The sequence below is a fragment of the Bemisia tabaci genome, chromosome 8 (assembly GCF_918797505.1).
Source record: "Bemisia tabaci chromosome 8, PGI_BMITA_v3".
Lineage (NCBI taxonomy): Eukaryota > Metazoa > Arthropoda > Insecta > Hemiptera > Aleyrodidae > Bemisia > Bemisia tabaci.
This window is the reverse complement of record NC_092800.1, coordinates 34486786-34508633: the sequence shown is the minus strand read 5'-3', so window position 1 is coordinate 34508633 and position 21848 is coordinate 34486786. Positions and strand designations below refer to the sequence as shown.

Genomic DNA, 21848 nt, shown 5'->3' with positions numbered 1-21848 from the left:
CATCTCCTATAATTTGAAAGAAAAAAAAGTCCTGCTCTTGAGAACTCTTGAGCAGCAAGGCTTCTTCTGTAAAAGACCATTCAATTTTGAAATATTGCGAACCAAGAATTTCTTCCTTGAGAGAGCTATTTTCATACACCAGCTGATTGATAATAGTGCTGAGTTACCATAAAATTTGTGAGAAAGAAAAATAAATTCAACTTACGTTTGTTTCGAGGTACTTAACTTATAATTGATAAAAAATTTTTGAAAAGCAACAATAATTATGATACATTTGAGAAGGCACTATGTACAGATCACGAAAGCATGTCATCATCCGATATGTTATATGTCTGAAAAAAGAATGGAAAAAGAAGATAAAAGGTTAGATCATCAAAATTAAAATTTGTGTGCAAAATGAGCAGACTTTGCCAGGGTGACTACAGATTTTAAGAGGAATATGTACAAAAAAAATTAATAAAAAATGGAAACTTTTTGAAATCAGTTTCCGTTTTTTTAATTACATACAATTTGATTTACAGGGAAAACAGTAAGAATGTTGCTTTTTGCTCCCAATTCAAGGTGTGCAAAGGCTAGAAAAGTTGGATAAAATTACTCGGCTCATAAAATAAGAACAATTGGGCTACTTTAAGAGGCAAAAAGGAACCAGGGGTTTTTTTTAGCAGTAAGGAGTCTGATCATAAAATGGTCTGCGTAATACTTCAGGGAGCACATTCTAAATCCATAAGCATTTATTTCTTTTCTGTAAATTAAATTGCACTCTTTAAGCAGGGAAAAATCATTTTAAAATGGACGCTAGGTAAATATGTAGTGTTTTTTTAAGATATTCAATTGGACCCAGTTTGATAGAAATGCACCAAGTCGCATTTTGGAAAGAACAGGGGTGGGAAAAGTTTTCAATTCAATGAGTCAAAAACTTTCTCCGGTCAAGAATTTGGAGTGGAGAAAAAATATTCTAACTGTGAAAATAGTCGTCAAACTTTCGTCTTGACGAGTCTGATGAAAGAGTTAATCTCCAAATCTCTCTTCTTTGATTTGATCTCAATGTAGCTTGGTACTTTCCTGTAAAACTTGGTCTACTGATTTTAATAAAAATACGCAATAAATGAAAAACACCATTCAATATAAATTTGTATACATGAAAATTTTCTTTCGGCTGAATATTAAAATTAGAATTCGATTCACCAATCTTGATGATGGACTATAACCAAAGTCGGTTCTTCTTCGCTCAATAGTCCTCATTTGTTAGTTTAAAGAATACTATCAAAAATAGATTTAACGAGATACATAATTTAAATTTCATAACTTACACTTGGATCATCATCGTTATCATCATCATCATCCAAGTCGAGATTATCCAAGTCAAGATCTATTTCATCCTCAGGAGGTTCTTGGATCGCAGGAGGAGCCTGTACTTTGGGTTGTGGCTGAGGTTGAGGGGCTGCACTGACGACAGGTGGAGGTACAGAAGAGGGGGAACTGAAAGAAATTAGCTCTTCTTTGTCTTCGGGTTTTGCACTGGAACTGCCTGTTGTGAGAAGAGAGACAAAACGTTTAAAATTCCCATTTAAACAAAACAGAGTATGTTTCATGCGCCAATATATTATGATTATCGTGTGACCAAGAAAAATCAATGGCATGTTTGCCACAACTATTCTCTGCTTCATGAGGGATTTTATTACGCACATATAATACAATCTAAATCGTAATGAAGCTCACTTTAAGGTGAGAGAGGTAAAGCAGCTAGGGGGATAAACATCAATGGTGAAACTGCGGAAACGCATATATTGATTTACGGCTTTGCAGACTTTCTATCATACTTTATTTTCTACGTCGAAAACTACTTAATGTAGCCCTTTGAAAACTTCGGTGATTTTTCTCCTTCATGTGAAAAACTTTCCGTAAAAATCTCAAGCCATGATATTAGTTCGGTCTCCTTTTAAAAATTAAATTGGAGCGGAGATTTTAAAACTTCGCAACCAAGATATGCATTTTTGCAGTTTCATCATCGACATGATGCTTCGTATAAAGTGCTGCAACCTGGTATATGGTAAGTCTTCAAATATTATTGGGTTGCTTTGATTATCAAAATTTGAACTGCCACAATAGTGAAATATTGTCTCATTTCATTGTAGCGACACAGAAATGTTAAACATACAAATACACTGTGAAACAAGCTTCTATCCTCTCCGCTGCAATATTCTTATGCTGACTATAAAACTGAACTCTATAAAGGAAAAAAAAATAATAAAAAAGGAACATACATTGATTATAACAGACAATACGGCAAATAAAAATTATAGCAGAGAGCAAACGTTAATTCATTCTGCTGAATTAAAAACAAGATGCAAAACAAAAAATAAATAATACGTTGCCACTTGACATACTAAGTAATTATTTTTAAAACAGAAAATGAAGCCTACGCTTATTTCAAATACATTTAGATGGCTAAGCTCTGGGAACTACATGCTTGATTGAAATACATATTTTTAAAGTTCTATCATCAATTTACTTAGGCTTTGTTCATACGTGCAGAGTTTTCAGAACTTAGGTGGCATAAATTATAGCTGAGTTTTAACTTGTTCCGTCTATGCACCAAAAAGGGGCGAAAAAAGACGCAGAACTGATAGTGTTGCAAACTTGTTCCACTGAAGGTTCCGCAAACCGTTGCTCGTATGGACAAGGCCTTAGTCTGGTCTCCTAGGTCTATTACTAAAACCTCATGGAATGATCAGACAAAACTTGAATTAAAGCTCTGCCATGTGCATTTTCAGTTCAAACTTTCTCATGGAAAACCATGCTGAAAATAATGTTTTGAGATACCATGCAGTAGAGTCGGTAAAGGCTTTCTGAAAAATGCATGACTACAAAAGAGTTTCATAATTCACTCAATTTAGACACTATCTACGAGCCTATTCTACAATACAGTGCAACGGACCTATTGAAATTTCATGATTCGACAATCGGTTGATACATATTGAAAAAACTACAAAACCTGAAGTAACATTATACTACCAACAAATGGAAAAATGTGTTCTTGGGAAGCTAAATAAAAATACAAACAGCAAAAACGATAGCTACACTATAATTGCGTCAATTTCTCACAGAGTGGCACACATCTGAATTTCTGTTTTCTCGTTTAAGAACCAGCAACATTATATTACGTAACTTGTGAATACGTCTGATAATTTCACAGAAATTTTTAGGCGCAGCTGTCTTTTGAGTCACACAAGAGATACAGCGGCAATTTTAAACAGAAGTTTTACCCTTGTGTGAGAAATTGACTCGAACTTAAATCTATATTTGACATACATAATGGAACAGCTAGATCTAAAAAAAAAATGAATCAACGCAAGCAACACATCCAATACTTGACGGAAAATACCTACTTGATTGGGATGAACCTGTATAAAACACTGAGTGCTGGAGCTGCCCTGTTGCTTTGAAGGACAATTCAACGAGGAAACTTTGACCAACTTCACTTTTTTCAATACATACAAGAAGCTGCTCAAATAACAGAATCAATCAAAACTGTGATACTTATTCTTCTTAATATGAAATATACGCGCGAAACTTTTGAGAAATTGGTGCAGGTTGAAACCTTCATCGGAAGGAATACCAACCAAATAAAAATTCTCCTGTTTACAGGGGCCTCTCTCCCCTTTTTAACTTGAGATTTCTCATGTTTTCCGCATCTTCAATTTTTAAGTCAGATTATAATTTGGTGCACCGAGAAACAGAATTTTCCATGTTGTGTTTCATTGAAGTTGATTTTCTCCAGAAAAGCATAAGATCATTGTTTTTGAAGAGCCGTACTTGAATTAAATGATGCACTATAGGGTTATTTGGTGTTTCGCAGTTATGTAATAATTTTTTCCCGATTTTTGCATCATTTTTTAAAAATACACTTTCAAACTAAATATTTTCTGATTCATTTTTCTTTTTCAGCTGCTTTTCTACATATTCTTATCTTTTAGGCAGTTTGAGGGTAATTGGAGTCAGGGTTCATGTGATTAGCGTAGGGAATGTCAAGCACAACATTTTGGAGCATTACAAAGCGTTATAAGCGTTCGCTAGTCCGAGAGTTAATTCTTGCAGGCAATTTTAATGCAGATCATTTTGATAAAAATGACCCATCACTTACGTACATTAAAAATATGTTACAATAAAAACAAACCCTAAAACTGATGATACACCCGCGATACAAAGAGAAGAAAAGTGATAAATCAATAGATGAGCCGCTGTGTGCTAATCCCAAAGAAAGTGGTGGATGCCAACCTTCGCACACTTTAAGAATGTGATTGAAGATCAACCACATCATTTTTGCATTCAAACAAAATGAGATTATTTGGCAGTTTTCATAATTTTTCATGACTGCAGAAATAGATGCAAAATTAAAGCATGCTTTAGTTTTACTGATTCCGCTGTCTTTGAAGATTAATCTTACTGATACAAGAAATACACTATACAGGGTGTTTCAGACCACCCGTACCAGGCCTTTTTCTCAGTTGGTTTAGGTCGTACGAAGTCGGAGACCGCGGGGTTGAATAGGGAATTGACCCCAAGAAATCCGAATTTCGTGGTCCCGAAACCCCCCCACCCCCCCTTGGGGGGTAAAGGGGGGTCACGATGCTAAAAGTCACGGTTCCCGACCGAATTGCGGATAGATCGCATCAGAATTGAAAAGCACGGAAAATTTCACGTGGAATTGACCCCTAAAAATCCAAAATCGGACCATCCAAGGCCCAAAAATGACCCCCTAAAGAGGGGGACAGTACCCTCCTCCATAATTTCTCTTTGGTCTCAAAATTGACGTAAATTCTCCAGAAAAAGACGGTTTCTCAGGTAATCGACCCCGAGAAATCCAAATTTCATGGTCCCGAAGCTCCTCTAGCCCCCCTTGAGGGGTAAACGGGGGGGCCCAATTTTAAAAATCGGGGCTCCTTTCCGAATCGCAAATTGATTGCATCCAAATTGAGGAGCAGAACACATTTACATCTTAAGTGACTCCAGAGAGTTCTAGTAGACCCCCTGAATGGCAGAAAGTAACTCCCTGAGGAGGGGGGCTTCGCCCCCGCCAAAAATTTCTCAAGATTCCTCTTTGGTCGCAAAATTGACGTCGATTCTCCAGAAAAAGACGGTTTCCCATGTAATCGACCCCGAGGAGCTCAGGGAACATGAAATTTAGAGTCCTCGGGGTCGATTACATGGAAAACTGTCTTTTTCTGGAGAATCGACGTCAATTTTGCGACCAAAGAGGAATCTTGAGAAATTTTTGGCGGGGGCGAAGCCCTCCTCCTCAGGGAGTTACTTTCTGCCATTCAGGGGGTCTACTAGAACTCTCTGGAGTCACTTAAGATGTAAATGTGTTCTGCTCCTCAATTTGGATGCAATCAATTTGCGATTCGGAAAGGAGCCCCGATTTTTAAAATTGGGCCCCCCCGTTTACCCCTCAAGGGGGGCTAGAGGAGCTTCGGGACCATGAAATTTGGATTTCTCGGGGTCGATTACCTGAGAAACCGTCTTTTTCTGGAGAATTTACGTCAATTTTGAGACCAAAGAGAAATTATGGAGGAGGGTACTGTCCCCCTCTTTAGGGGGTCATTTTTGGGCCTTGGATGGTCCGATTTTGGATTTTTAGGGGTCAATTCCACGTGAAATTTTCCGTGCTTTTCAATTCTGATGCGATCTATCCGCAATTCGGTCGGGAACCGTGACTTTTAGCATCGTGACCCCCCCTTTACCCCCCAATGGGGGGTGGGGGGGTTTCGGGACCACGAAATTCGGATTCCTTGGGGTCAATTCCCTATTCATCTCCGCGGTCTCCGACTTCGTACGACCTAAACCAACCGAGAAAAAGGCCTGGTATGGGTGGTCTGAAACACCCTGTATAAGTGAATATATCTTGCATGTTTGAATTTTTTTAAACTTTTTAAGAGAATTATCGATTCAATTTTACATTGTAGTATATTTTACATTTTATTTCAGTATTTTCGATAAAAAATTATACAGACAGTTAAGTGTAGTTCTACATGGATGATTTTACTTGTAAAAACGTTGGGAAAGATTTCATACAAATTCAATTGTAACAATACTCTTGGTTAAACAAACATTCTTAGAAAAATTTAAAAAAATGGTACAAAATTTACAACTAGATGTTAAACTAAAATCATACAGCAAAGGTTCTGCTTATAAAATGACTAGGGCTATAAGGAGTTCAAATTTTACACTTATCACCTTTGATTTTTTTAAAATTCCAATTATTACGTTTCTCTCTTTCACTATCCAATTATTAAGTTTCTCTCTTTTACTAGAGGGGTTTCAACAATTTTTTTTCAGTCAGCTTTCAGTACTGCTTGTTTCGAAATACTGATATACTCTGAGATGGTCACTCATGTCGGAAACAGGCGACTTTATAAGAATTGCGCTATGTTTCTATCAGTGGGTTGTTTAGCTTGAAAAACTAATTATTTTCGCCAGCTCTAAAAACTCTGATAGCTACTAGAGAGGGTCTTCTCATCGTTACTATTTTTCGACGGAACTGTTTCAATAAGTTACTAAAAAAGTAAGAACTGATAGGACACCGTGCATATTTTGACCAAAATTTGAAAGCGTTAATTAAACAAAAATATGAAATGGAACATTGTAACAGTTAATTTCCTTGAAAAGAGCTGAAAAAAGTTTGAGGTTAATCCGGGTTAAAACATTTTATTTCTACAACAAATATTATTCTATCTTTGCATTAAATTTAAAGCTATAGGAGTGCGAATGAGATTTTTCAAACGTACGTTGCTCACAGACAGTAGATAAGAACTGTGATTCGTGCTGTTAACTTACGAAAGCATGGTAAAATTCAGGCCAAAGAGCGACTGAGCACGAAAACATACCACTAGACTGCTGTGCCAAGGAAAAACGCAGTATGAACCTTCAGGCATGGCCAAATTTCCTTGGATAAATCGCAAATTTCCTGGCCAATTCATGAATATTTTCCTCCAAATTTTTCAGATGATTTCGTCCGCAATTTTACCTAAAGATTATGAAAATTCAAAGGAAAAATATTCATAACTCCTAAGAAATAAACATTTTAAGTATACAAGGAAATTTGGCAACTCTTGAATGTTCATGCGGCGTTCTTCCTTAGCACGGCAGTAGACAAAGCACAAATTTAAGCATTCTGATACAATCAAAGACTTACGTAGAACATGATTTGTACGGCAAAAATTACTGAAATCACCTCCTGACTGAGGTATTGATGTTTTTATTTTACGTAAGTTGTGGGAATTTTGAATTCCCTGCCTACAAGAAAAACCAAAGAGTACTTGAATCAAAACTTGCACTACAACAGTCTCGGCAGGTTCTTAAGTGGATCAGTATTCCTTCTCCACCTCTTTTGTTCAAAGTGTTAAAACTGTGCAACAGCTGAGTTGCTTACACTGCCGTGTGAAGGAAAAACGTTGTACGGACATTTGAGAGTTGCCAAATTTCCTTCAATAAAATGTTTATTTTTGAGGAAAGATATACAAATTATTCCTAGAAATTTTCAGGGACTTTAGGTGAAATTGCGAACAAAATTATCTGAAAAATAGGAAGAAAAATATTCATAAGTTAACCGGGAAATTCATGTTTTATCAAAGGAAATTTGGCAACACCTGAAGGTTTATATGGCGTTCTTCCTTAGCACGGCAGTATAGGTTGAGATAGGTTGCCATCTTTTCATATCGCAAAGACTGTTATGATGATGTTCACTGCGCTATGTGAATCTTGTAGACTTTTGTTTCTTCATGATCCGGAGGTTTGAATTTACACATCAAAAAACGTTAGATATCGTCGTTAGGAGTTCATTTCAGTTAAATTGTGTGTGCAAATCATGTTCTCCATGAAATTCTAAAGATGTATCAGAAAGTTCGTATTCGCACCTTGTCTAGTAATCCATTGACGGTTGAGCCAAACTCTCTGTTCCTAACTGCACAAGAAGGAAAAAAAAAACAATATTAACCTGCTTCAGGATCAGATTCTTCAGGTTGAGCTGGAGGTACATAGGTGAAACGTCCGCTACTTTCAGCTGCTTTCATTTCTTCTATAGGTTTTCGGTCATCGTTCAACTGTTAAAAAATGAAAAGGCAACAAAAAAAATTATTAGTCTTACAGAACTCAATTGAAAAAGATTCAAAGGAATATAAATGAAGAAAATAAATGAAATAGGTAGATCAAGAAAAAAAGGGGGAGAGGGAGAGAGTAAGAACAACAAAATGGACAAATCATCACTTCCCCCGCAATAGAACGGAACTAAATTTCAACGCTGCAACATTTCCACTTATAAATGTTTTGTTTCTATTGGAAACTAAGTGGAATTTCGGACTTAACATTTTTCCGATTTTTCCTCTGATTACATGTAAGAGTCTGCAAAATTTTGAAAAGAAATTGTATGATTAAGTTTCTCTGGAAATTGAATTGATTAAATCTTTAAATCTTTCTACTAAAAAACATATTTTTTTTATATATATTAAGCTATTATGATACTCATAGTTTTTTTTTAAAAAAAATAAACAAAGCAAAGATGTACGATTAGATGTTGCTGAAAGAGGATTTCAACCGAATGTGATGTTTTTCATAGATAAAGTAAAAAACTCAAAATCCTCTCGTTACAAGGCTATATTGGTTACCATCGCCATGCAAACAAATAATAGTGAATTCTGTTGGAAAGAGGCTAAAGTTTCAGTTTACATCCTTCTTCACAGAATCACAAATAGAGCAAGAAATGTGATTATTTCTGAGTAGAGATTGTTCGATGATGGCAGAATTACTCCAGGATGGATAAGGTTTCGCTGAATGCAGATGCTACATTTATGGTAATGAAAGGGTTACCAATTGATAATGCAACATTTTTCAACTTTCTAAGTATTTTTTTACATGGATCATGTATTCTGCAGACTTTTCATCACCTAAAATCTGGGCATTATCAATCCTGCGGGCCGATTATTGAAATTTAAACCAGCCGGATAAGACATTGAATTGCGATATATTTCATGGTTAAGATAGGGCTATGTCTTGTCGTGTCGGGCTGACACAGTTTCAATAATCGGGCCGCTGGTAAGCTCATGCACAATAAATTACAAGAATTACCCTGTACAACCTTGAGAAAGTGTGAGAAAAGAAGTTAAAATTATTTTTATCTTTTTCGAAGAAGTAAGTAGAAATTTGTAGAATAGATTACCGGAATGTTGGGAAATGCTCCGGCAGGAAGTGAGCGCTGTCTTTCACTTTTTAAATACTGTTCTGTTTTCAGAAAATCTAAGAGACCTGGGAATAAATTATCGTATTGAGCAGGATCTGCCAATGACTGGCCTGCCTTTGCGCTGACTTTGGTAAGTGATTCTCTCCAAAGTTTCACTACCCGCGAGATTTGGCTCGGCAAATATGTCCTGCAACAAATGAAGGTCACTTAATTATATGAACAATTTATGCAGTGTAAATACGCTGATATTTATTTTGTTGTTACGCACAGTATCAGACCTTTGTCATAGGGAAATCTAGTTCATTGATTCATCCATTGAAACCAAATAATGGGATAACCTCAACTACTTGAGGATTTTGGTTAAGTGGTATGCTACGATTTTGACTTCTGGAAGGTTGTTACTTTGAAACTGTAGGGCATTTCACCGCCGTATAACTTTTCCACACTTTAAACTTCTTCCAAATTGTTGATGAGAAATCGGTGAGACAGTCAAAAAGATGAGGTTTCGTTATTAATTGAATCCAATTGCTACATGAAGACTAATGATGTGTGTAGAGGTGAGTAAACTAAAACCCGAACGAATGAAAACAAGGATAAAATATTAACACACTTAAAAGGTAGGACATTTTGAGCCTTCACATGTTCATTTTCAGCTGCAAAAACGATCAATATTAATAAAACATTGAGTTGCACCTCTACAGTGTTTTGATATTTTACCCTTGTTTGACCAAGTTTTTCATTTTTATTCCTTCGTTTTCATAGTTGAAAACGATTTGGCTATGCAATTTGTGCGTTATTGTTCAGCTGAAACCTCAACTATCAATACTTTACATGTATTTAACGTTCACAAAATTATTTTCTTCTTCATTTTAAGAAAAAATTGGTAGTATTGACTTAAAGGGGCATTTCCTATTCACTGAATAAGACCTATTCATTAGAGGAGAAAGCAAAAAAAAATTTCAGTATTACCTTTTTAGACTGATTTGAGGATGAATTTTGAGAATTTTGCTGTTTACTACCAGGGAATCTACAGTTGAAAAAACCAGCTTCATTATAGGTTTAAATAAGGCTTAAGGTAAAAGATTTTCTATACTTCAAAGTAAAAAAATTAAGGAGTTAAAGAGAGAGAGAGAATCCAAACCTGGCAAAAAATGCAGCTTCAGGAATCCTGTCAGTGGCAATTAAAATTTCAAGACATTTTTCTAGATCTCCAAGAAGAAGGTATGAGAGGAAAGCCACATTATTTTTCCCTCCTGAATCGGCACTTTCACCGAGACGGCGAACCATTTCTGCGTTTCCTGGAAAAGTTAATAAAAATATTTTTATGAGGTGGTTTTGAGACTCAGCAGGGACAATAGCATTGAAAAAGTTTGGGGAACAGAAAGTGGAAAGACACTAATCAAAGACCAATCATAGCGCATAATGCCTGGAGAGATAAATTATAAGTAGATAATCCAGGTATTACTGTATTGTGATGCATTATTTGCCTCAACATTCAGTGTTATTGAATTAGACGTCTCCTCAGGTGCTTGAGGTTATTGATTTTGAATTAGCTTCCTCATCCAGCAGGGCACCATAGGTAAGAAAAGAATCGTTACGGAATAGTTTAGAAAAAAAAGGAAAATTTTCTCATAACTTCGACATTGATCAACCGCTCACTTTTGCTTTCGTTATTTCATGGAAGTAAAAACCTAAGAAGCTAAAACTACTCAAATAGAAGTAAAAAATCAAAATATGTATATGGAGGATACATACCAGAGGATGTGGCTAACAGCAGAAGTCCAGCAAAATCTTGGGCGTTGTGTAGGCATTCCTGAGCTAAGTCCAGTTTGCCTTGACTCGTAGCAAGTTCCGCTAATTGCCGCCACTTATGTGTGCTACCTGCATCTTCAGCTAAGCTAAGTGCAACTTCCAAGTCGCCCAGTTGAAGCGCTAATTCAAACCTATGCTCTGGATCTGTAGATATCACTAACGCTTGTTGCTTGAAACCCTGGCAATAGAGTTACAAGTAATTTATGAGTGGCATTTAAACAATGAATCTAACACCACAGAATAATATTTGTTAATCTTTGCTAGTTGAAATTTTAGGACATTCATTACATTATTGTCGACTTCCATTCAAAAATAGTGGCTGCAACAGTTTTAGTTAAAATGCCTCTTGCTTGCCACTGACTTTATCTCAGTTTTAGTCTTCCTCTCATAAAGATAGGATTAAATACATTTCTCCTCGGATGCTTGGAATACACACATTTTGAAAATATTTCTTCATTTTCAAGGAAATTAGAGTACAAAAAAAAAAAAAAATCATTCAGATTAAGCTTTGAATTTGATAGAGACAGAATTTAGAAGATTACATAGGGTGTCCTAAAACAACGGAGACCAAGTCTGTAATTCTGAAAGTATGATAGATATCGAAATGCGGTTTGTAAGAGGTTGTACTCCATACTATTAGCTATTAACTCTCAAAATTTGAGCTTATTCGGTTGAAAACTCACCGAGTTACAACATTTTTTCGGGGACGAGTTGAACAGAACCCTCCATTATTTTCCAGTAATATTTTTCATTTCGCGAACTGTTCGTGAGTGGCGCCGCAGATCGCGATGCTGTGGATCAGGTGGAGGGATGAAGTGGTCACTGTTCTAGATGCAGGTTTTATCCTGTTAACATGTGTTTTTATCGCAATTGTCCGCGGGAAAGCTCAGTGCAGCCGAAACCGTTAGGCGTAACCGAGTGTTTTCTCGCAAACAATGAGTTCGCCCGCTGAGTTTAAACAAGAACAACGATATGCCATTCGCTATTGCGTTCGCCTTGGCCTTTCTGACTTCGATACTTTAAATGAGATGACAGTTGCTTATGGACTAAATCGACTTGGGGCTTTCCCCAAGTACCATTCTTCGTTGGCATAAATGCTTTTCCGAGGGTCGAGAGTCGGCAGCTTGTTTCAACTCAGCGGGCAAACTCACTGCGCTTCGCGAGAAAACACTCGATCACGCTTGACGGTTTCGGCTGCACTGAGCTTTCCCGCGGATGATTGCGATGAAAACACATGTTAACAGGATAAAACCTGCACCCAGAACAGTGACCACTTCATCCCTCCACCTGATCCACAGCATCGCGATCTGCGGTGCCACTCACAAACACTTCGCGAAATGAAAAATATTACTGGAAAATAGTGGAGGGTTCTGTTCAACTCGTCCCCTAAAAACTAATGTAACTCGGTGAGTTTTCAACCGAATAAGCTCAAATTTTGAGAGTTAATAGCTAATAGTATGGAGTACAACCTCTTAAAAACCGCATTTCGATATCTATCATACTTTCCGAATTAAAGACTTGGTCTCAGTTGTTTTGGGACACCCTATGTAGAAAGAAAGAGAGGAGAGCAATCAGCTGACAACGGAAGAAATTGCCTCATTGACATTTAAATAATAGTTTTTTGCAGGTCTTAAAAAAGTAAAATAAAAAGTCATTAGATCATTACCTGTTTTTCTAAGAAATGAGCCACTCTGGTTCTATACTGATTTGGAACGGTGGGAAGAACTCTGTCCGCAGTTTCAAAATCTCTGCGCATTACAGCTGTTTGGTACTCTAGCACAGATAGTAAAAGGCTGAAAAAACATAAAAATAGTTTAGTATATAAAAGAAAAACAAGTAAATGATAACCATGAAAAAACTGAGCAAAATACCTTGATATACAGTGAAAGATTCAAGTCTGTCGACCAATTATTAAAACTAGAATAATAAAATTACGTAACTATAATATTTCTAAATGAAATTAAATTAGAGGTCAAAAATTTAGTGATCTTTCCTGGCTGAATTTCTTGGCGGTATGGACAATTAACAGCTGCTTCTGTTCCCAGCAGATTGAAAAGTTAATTGCATCAAATTTGTTCCATAAGTAGAAGTAATGGTGCTTTAGAAAAAGAATTTGAAGAAATCACTAAGGATTTGCTTTATAAGGGTATTCTGGGGGGAAAAAAGATGGAACTAACCTGTACGAAACAATGTTGAGCTCCTTGTCCCCGAGATACAGTCTATTATCTTTGGCAACGTAACCGAGGAGATACATCGTCCTATCTAAATGTGAAACAGTCACTATTTCACCACCCACATAATAATTTATTCTATTTACACTATTTGTATAGATGAAGCAATCGCCAACCCACAGACCAGTGCAGACTGATTCATTCACCTCTCCAAGAACCTGCAATAAAATGATCCAAATTAAAATGAAAAATAATAAGAAGATGCAGTGAAAATAGGGTATTAAAATATCACTCATAACAACATCTCGGTCATAAAGACATGATCTGATTGGTCCTGTAGCTGATATCTCATTGATTCAATGTGTTCATGCATTGGTTATGATGACAATTGCCTATAACTATGATGAGAAGGGTCTCAAGAGGGTTTATGAATGCTATTTTCACTGTAGTTGCACAAAAAAGGTGGAAAAAATATTTAATTTTTATCAGCTTTAAATTCAAAATATGAATTAAAGTATTGATTCAGATTTGATTTAGGAGATTTAAAATAGAAGAAATATCATAGTTCACGACTGTATTGGTTTCTTTTGAAAAACTGAAGTCATTACTTCATGGATAAACGCTTTTGACATTTTATACATTTACCAAAGACCAAAAGTGAAAAATCATACTTTCATGATGTCTGTGATTTTTACAAATAGCATGAAGGAAAATCACAAAAATTCCCTAGAATGTTTGTCCTTCTATTTGTGCAGGTGATAAAATAAAATTATGCGGATGATTTTTGATGAAACAATGGATTCCTGCATTTCTGCAAAAAACTAAATCAATTTCACACTACGACCAAGGTGAAAAAATAATTTATGATCACTCTGAGAATCAGAACCAAGGATATAAACCATTGATTTTCTACAGCATATAATTTGTATTCAGGCATTAACTTACATCAAATGCTTCCTCAACACCATCTACCGAGGAGACAGTGCCAGCTTGACGGGCAGCGACTACCGCAGACGCATCGTAGCGAAGGATGAAATAGCTATCTTGCGTAGCTATGCAAACTAATTCTCCGCTTTCGGACCAATAAACAGCTTTCGGTTGGATTTCAATCACACGTACTAAATCCAAAGTGTCCCAATCGTAAAGGGCTAAGCCAGCTGACGATTTGACCCCCAGTAAGAAGCCACCAAATATGCCTGAAACAAAAACATTTTGATGTTGTATCAACTTATGCATAATGGCAATTGCTCAGTAAACATATATCTTCATCAGCACACTCTTTTTTATTCTAATCAGAGTGTATTTCCTCTGAAAAATACACTGAAAACTATGGTTATTTTAACAGAGACTGACATGATATGGCACGATAAATAGCTCAAAGCCTCTAGCTTAGGAAGAAATAGGTAGAATCTTGTTTTCCGTTTATCATAAATCTGAGACTAAGCCGAGAGTGAGTTTAACAAAGAGAATTTAACGAAGAGCCAGATTCCCAAATTACCGATACTTTTAATTGAAGTGAATATGAACTTACCTTCAGCACCTGATTCTGGTCTAAACCATTTCTTTTCTTTGAAATTTTTGAATACTTTGACAATAGAACTGCTTTCTCGAATGGCATATTCTGAGGAATCTTGAGCCCACACAAACTCTTGCGCTGAACCAAAGGCTTTGTTCCTGAGTGCCATTGCTGTGTATATTATGTATTCTCCATCTCCGCAAACAACAACAAACCTACAAATCAATATGAAACAGTTTTAGTCAAAGTGGACATTTCTGGAAAAGGAAGACCAAGGTAAAATCATTTTATATAGGTTGCCTCTTTTCATTAAACTGTGGTCACTACTGCAGCTAGGATGTGCTTGTTAGGAATAAAGAAAAAAAATAAAATGTTATATGATATTGAAATGTAAATAATTATTACAGAGAAATTTTTCTAGTATAATTTTCCTATGAAAATGATTCATAATGAAACTTGTAATATGAAACGTGTGAAGAAGGTACGTCTTTATTCACTCACCTCCCGTTAGGATTGTGTGCTATGGTCTGAGGGTATATTTCACAACTGCCCATATCTTTTACGACAACCGCAAGTCTCTCTCCATCTTTGATTTCTGTGTCACCCATGGCTTTTAAATTCGCTTGTTGGATCTCACTATGGCGAGCCCAAATGATTTTTCCTCCACTGACATCCATTGACACAGCAGGTTCTTCACGTCCAACTTTCACCATCACACTGCCTTCATCGTACCTGAAGGTAACAAACACGGAAAAAATCATTATAAGAAGGGTAGCTAGAAATATAAAATCATATTTACAAATAGTTTTTTTATCTTCATATTTTATAGAGTAGCGTAGCTTGAAGCTTGCAAAATCAGTTTTGAGATGCCAATTGTCTAAAAATTATTTAAGTTACAAAGGGACAAAAAAGTTCTTAGAACATTTCTGGCAGGGAAAAAATTGTAGAGCGAGATTTTCATATTTTAGACGTCTCCTCTTTGACAACAAACAAAAATATCTAATATATCAGACAAAATTTGCTGACCCACTGATTTTATTTTTACTGCTGAACAAAAAGCAGATCAGTTATGTGCAAAAGCACACACTATCTTGCTGTTAATTTCTGCAAAATTTCTGGTGAAAACCCAATTTCACTAGCCTGTAGAAAGTAATACTTTCCGTTGCAAAATACAGAAAACTAAGTGTTGATAGAATTCAGGAAAAAAAAGTTTCCTACACTTTTCCTGGACAATCCCTGATCAAAGTAACATAAGTTCCATGTCAGTTTCACTGGACAATCCTTCAAGATACATGAAATAGAGACACAATTTCTACCATTCAACCTTTGCTGTCTCAATGTTTTTTCTATCAAAGTTATAATTCTCCTAATTACTCATTGTAATTGCGAAAATTAAAAAAAAAACAAAATTTCTCTGTTAGCCTTATTTTTGGGTAGAAAGTTCAAACTTTATTCAGCTCCCCAGATTTTACGCTTCATAAGAAAACTGGAGAGTGTGATGTGTTAAATATATATTTACCCTATTGCAACATTATTTGAACCCCTCAGACATGCAATCGTCCAAACACGCTCCAATCCATAATTCAGTGACGACTCAAGGCGGTACGTCCCAGAATGCCAAATTCTGACAGTGCCATCTTCAGATCCAGACAATATAATTGGCAACTCTGGATGGAAGCAAACTGAGAAAAAAAAGTAAGGCGCACAAAATTAGAAACCTAAATTAATTAACACATAAGGAAACTACTTATCAGATATATGACCGTCGATTAAGTTTCAGTTTTTCATTCTTCAGCAACTTTTTTTGTTCTTTCGGTAATCGACTTTCAGAAATGGGACTGCTGGACGTAAGTTACCGTCAAGTAAATGAACTGTTCATAGGTAAAACCACACAAAAATCACAATGGGGACATCAAAAAGGTCTGATATCCACTCTTTAACATGCAAATAGTGTAGTTTACAACATGTTTTTTCAAATGTCTCGCAACTGCAGGCAGTTTTCCTTGGTAGCCAATAATCAGGTTTACTCCCGAGAGATGTATAAAAACCACATAAAATAATTAGTAATTGGTATCCTCTAAGCAAACTCTTGTAAAACCTTCCCACATCTTCATTTGTGATTGATAAGATTACCCTTCATTTTTTTTTTTTTTTCACCCTTCATTATTCGAATTGAACGACAAAATAAGAGAGGTAGCATACCAGATGCTATGTTTTCAGTATGCCCTTCGAGTGTTTGAACGCATGTTTTGTTCTGATAGTCCCAGATTTTGACCATCCTATCATCAGCACCAGAGATTAAGTAGGGTTTGTCGCCCCCGTGGTAATAATCAACACAGTTGATTCCTTTATCATGCCCTGTTCCGTCAAGTCCTTCCAGAGTGAAATTTGGAGTCGACGAGCCCAACTGCCAAACCTAGGATTAAAGAAAATACATATTTCAAAATTAATATAGAGATACTATGAATCAAACAAAGACAAGCAGAGAGAAATGTTTTACTTGGTTCAAATGGCAAAAAACAAATATTAGAACTTGGAAATTCTCATGAGTAGATAAAATAATTGTGAAATTCTCTGCAAAAGTTGCAAATTTTCCTGCAAAAGTTGAAATAATATTGCTCAAACCCCTGGATCAGCATTCCAAAATTGCAGTTGCGGAGTTTCCTTGAATTTTTGGAGAAAAAGTTGCGGCTTTCCTAATGAGCCCTGCCTTTCCTAACATGACTCTTGATTGCACATAATTTGCACCCCTAAAGTATTCTGTTTAAAAACATTTGAAGAGTTAAACATTTTGTACTTTCATTTGTTTGGTTCATTTCTGTTGTTTATATGCACTACCAAATGGAGAAAAATGAAGAGAGCATAAGAAATCAAACAGCAAGATTTCAAAAAGAAAAAAAAGACATACTGACCTTAACAGTACGATCAAGGGAAGCACTGGCGAAAGTATTGTTGTCCTTTGGATTTATTACAATTTGCATCACATAATGAGTGTGGCCTTCAAAAACTTGTTGACAAGCCCACTGTTTGTCCCAGTTCCATAATTTAATGAGCATATCATCTGAAAAAGAAGTTAATTAAGATTAAATTTCAAGATATTTGAGAAATTCACAGAGATTCAGTATACTCGTAATTTCATTTTTCGGTCATCTCGTCATTCCTTGCCAACTTGTGCATGATGCGGCGATTGTTAATGATTTTAGTTTAAACACAGTTTTTTAGATTCTACAATGGTGAAAAATTTTGTTGGCTCTCAATCTGTTTTGTATTAGTCCGTATTGGGATTGCAATTTTCTGCAATATAACGGGTCAAGACCATTCATTCCTGTCTGCATCAACGCTAATTGCAGTTTGAGAGCCAAAATCCGACATATAAATCTTGTTTGGATGAAAGCAAATCCACTGTTTGCTGACTTACCCAAAAATGAGAATATTTCTGTTACTCATTGCTGCATGATTCTTGGACTTGCCGGACTCATGTATTTTTTATGCATATTGACAGCGTAAGTCCGCATTCACATATCTTGTTTGTGGTGTCTAAAAATCCCTGACTCTGTGTTATTTTTTTAAAGGAGAACAAATTGACATCATTCCTTGAAGTTTTTGCAGAATTTTCTTCCCACAGAGAAGAGAAATCACGGCAGTTTTAAAGAATTGCCATGGAGTAGTTTTCCATTTAAAAAATACAGTATGACAGGAAGTCAGCGACGTTGCAAACTGAGTTATGTGATGGCCGACTTACACCGTCGATATGATAAGCGCTACTGGAGAGGCAATGATTGATTCCTCAAGTCCGATCCAAAATGGTCACTTTTTCCAGCAAAGCGCACTTGGGTGCAAAGCAGGAAACTAAATTGGGAGTGGAGGCGAGGAACATAATTAGAAAAGCCTTATCAGCACAGATTCCCCTTCCTTCTTCCCCCCAAGGGTTGATATGGGTATGGATGGCTTCAATGATGAGTCTAAGGTTTAATTCAGTTTTTTACGACAGATGGCATATTGATGTGCTGGTTGCTATTTTTAATTCTTTTTCACCAGCTTCCTTTTCCAAAATGCTCAAACATCCAGACAATGAATGAAACGGAAATCTGTAAAATTCTTGCTTACCACTACTAGTTAAAATGAAGGGCTGAGCTGGATGAACTGCGATGCATCTTACGTAGTCCGAGTGGGCTTCGAACGAATGGGCTCTTTCAAGGGTGTTGTAATTAAAAACACGAATCTGCATATCATCAGAGCCAGTCACAACCCAGTTTTTTCTAGGGATGAACCTGGCAGCTCTCACTGGTAAGTCACATACCTGATAAAAGCAAAAAAATGATTAGCAGATGGTTCAAAGGAATGTTCCATGAAATTGACTTAAATTTTTCTATGACTGGTGATAGAGTAAAAAGATTCATGTTCAGGCTAAAAGGAAATAATTAAAACTGAAAATGTGCAGGTAGTTACGACATCTGTCTCAAAGAAAAAAAGATCTAGATTGTTGGAACAATTTCAAATAGTTATCATTACCTGCAGGTCGAATATTGAAATTTTGTATTTGTCTGGCAGAAATGGATGACGTACTTAGTTTGAATGGCAGAGAATGGTAGGTCCGCTATGTCTCATCCCTGCTTTGTTGTGCTTTTATCAGGTGGAATGGAAGATATACTGTCGGAAACTCGAGTGGTGTCTCTAGCTTGTCGTGAATTCCACCTGACAAAGGCACGACAAAGCAGCAATAAAACATAGCCAACCAATCACGCTCTGTCATTCAACCTATGTCATCTACGTCCGCCCGACATACACTAAATTTCAATAATCGGCCCCCCAGAGAAATTTGATTTTATGAATCCTCTATCATAACAGAATTTGGCAGAGCAGCTTTATGCCTAGTCCATCATGAGGTTGAATGCACTTTTAGTTAGAAAAGAAAATTCCACACTGGAGCCGTATGGCTGGCACTCTAAAGAATAGTCATGGATAACAGTCAATATCAGAGTCTCTTTCACCGCTTCAAACCTTCGTTGCACTCTCAGGACTCAAACAAACTGATGCCATTTTGCTTTGGTTTGCTGAAACGTGCACTCAGCCAGATGCGATTTGAACTAAGGTCTAAAGGTTCCTAACAAAGAAAAAAAAAGTTTCAAAAAATGAGTAAAAATGCCTGATGAAATTTAAGAACAAGCCTTTGATGGAAATACTTGGCAGAATACTCCGCGATAGTATTGCAATGCAATACCAGGGTAGCCGCCATTGGGCCGCGCCCACAACATGCCAACCAATGACAATCGTCCCATCAAAATTCAGGCTGAATACCCAGAGTAGATTGCCGAACCAACAACAACAAAAAAAAAAACTTAGCGGAATCTGCCGTATTATTATCAGCAAAATAAACAATTACACCCTTACTTCAAATGTTTTAACGAGCTGTTGGGTTTCATGGTTCCAGACGTGAGCATTGCCATTGTACAAAGACGCTAACATCCATGGTTCCGTTGGATGAAGGTCTACACATTTCACCCGGTCTGATCTAGCTGTTAGCTTACGTTTTATATCCAAGCGTAAGGGCTAAAACATAGGATACAGAGAATTTAATAAAAACAAGCCAAAAAAATGCTTCAATGCAAAAGCTATTTAGGAAGTATCAATAAACATGAATAAAACAACATGGAATTCCTTAATTTTCCAACTTTATTCTACCACAACCGCATTTTAAAGTAAATTTTACTAAGAAATGAGAAAAGCTGATTTGCAAATTTCAATATTGAGGTCTACAGTTTGTGCTGTTTGCATTTAAATGTACTGAAACTAAAGGTGATTGTACCATAATGTAGAACATGAACGGTGAGGCTCCAAAATTATATATCTTATTGTTACGTTGCAATATTGCAGACTTCCAATCATACTTTATTGTTATAATGGAGAACTACTCAATGTCAATTCTTAAAAACTGAGCCTTCTCCTGCCATCAAGTAATGCCACACATAGAACTGAAAAAGTAAGGCGACAATTTGATATCATAAAGTGATCAACTGGAAATAATCAGAAGGATTCCAATTAATTAATATCAATAGCCCACCTATGTAAACATTATAACCTGCTTACAGTGTTAATTTGAAGCTAGCTGAAGTTTCGCTATTTTCTCAAGTAAGATACCCGCAGTCAAGCTAATAGATCGCTATGATCCTTATCACAACATGCAGTCAGTAGTGGGGCTATTCTATCAGTTGTCGGTAAGCTACCCAAACAGTTCCGTTAAGAAAAAATTACGATAAGAGCACTCTTACCGATAGCGGTCGGAGTTTTTGGAGCTGACGAAAATAAGCTGTTTCCATGTGTACATCTATTTTACACGCTGCTGCGCCGAGCATTCTGACAAACCGACACACGGGGTAACGATGCATTGAGTGCGAGCTCTAAAAACTCCGATAAGGCCGATTGTTAGCGATATCATCGCCACTGCCGATACTACCACCAGTTTCAGTAAGAGGCGATACCGATAGCGTTCCGGCAAGAATCCGTTCGAACACTCCTAGTCAGTAGCCACAGTATTTCAAGTGCTGAGAAGATTACATTATAATGTATTGTGATAATATTCTCAAGGCATAAAAGTCAGCCAAGATCAAAGAAACCTGAAAAGTTCAGGTGCGATGTGTTCAAAGTGTATCGCTAAATATCTAAGCTCATCACTGACAGGTGTGGTGTTACAATGTGGTAAGCCCAATCTGTGATAAACATCATTAGGTTCCGAAGAATCTTATGGGCCCAGAATTGCGCTAATCACGAAATATAATGCTACAAATACTAAGATTAACCGGCCAAGACGGAATCTGAAAGAAGATAAATGCTTTCATCATCATGAGAATGAAACCAACCATACCCCATCTATGTGGCAGTAAGTTAGTGAAGAAAAGATAGGTCTTTACTCACCATTTTGACAGAGATATCCACTAAAACGTCATAGACTAATGGAAACTGCTAAGTAAAACACCGAACCGAATGAGATTATAAATTAATTATTCCTCATTGTTCGAGGAGCAAAATTGTGCGGAACCACCTATAACAATAAGATTGAGGTTAACTCGGCAACTTGCGTCAAAAAAGATAAACACCGCAACATGACGTGGCGGTG

At 36.5% G+C, this 21848-nt stretch overlaps 1 protein-coding gene across 1 annotated transcript; it reads right to left on the bottom strand.

Moving 5' to 3' along the window:
* Positions 1–206: 206 nt before the first annotated feature.
* Positions 207–21814, bottom strand: beta'COP (coatomer subunit beta'). The gene is made up of 17 exons (XM_019041090.2): positions 21647–21814; positions 20126–20284; positions 18842–19034; positions 17647–17795; positions 16937–17150; positions 16254–16416; positions 15236–15466; positions 14750–14949; positions 14164–14414; positions 13225–13436; positions 12714–12840; positions 10991–11225; positions 10377–10533; positions 9215–9422; positions 7997–8102; positions 1311–1528; positions 207–332 (listed from the first exon to the last, which is right to left on the bottom strand). Exons 1-17 carry the CDS (start codon positions 21647–21649, stop codon positions 297–299), a joined length of 2862 nt encoding a protein of 953 aa, XP_018896635.2. The 5' UTR covers positions 21650–21814; the 3' UTR covers positions 207–296.
* Positions 21815–21848: the final 34 nt, after the last annotated feature.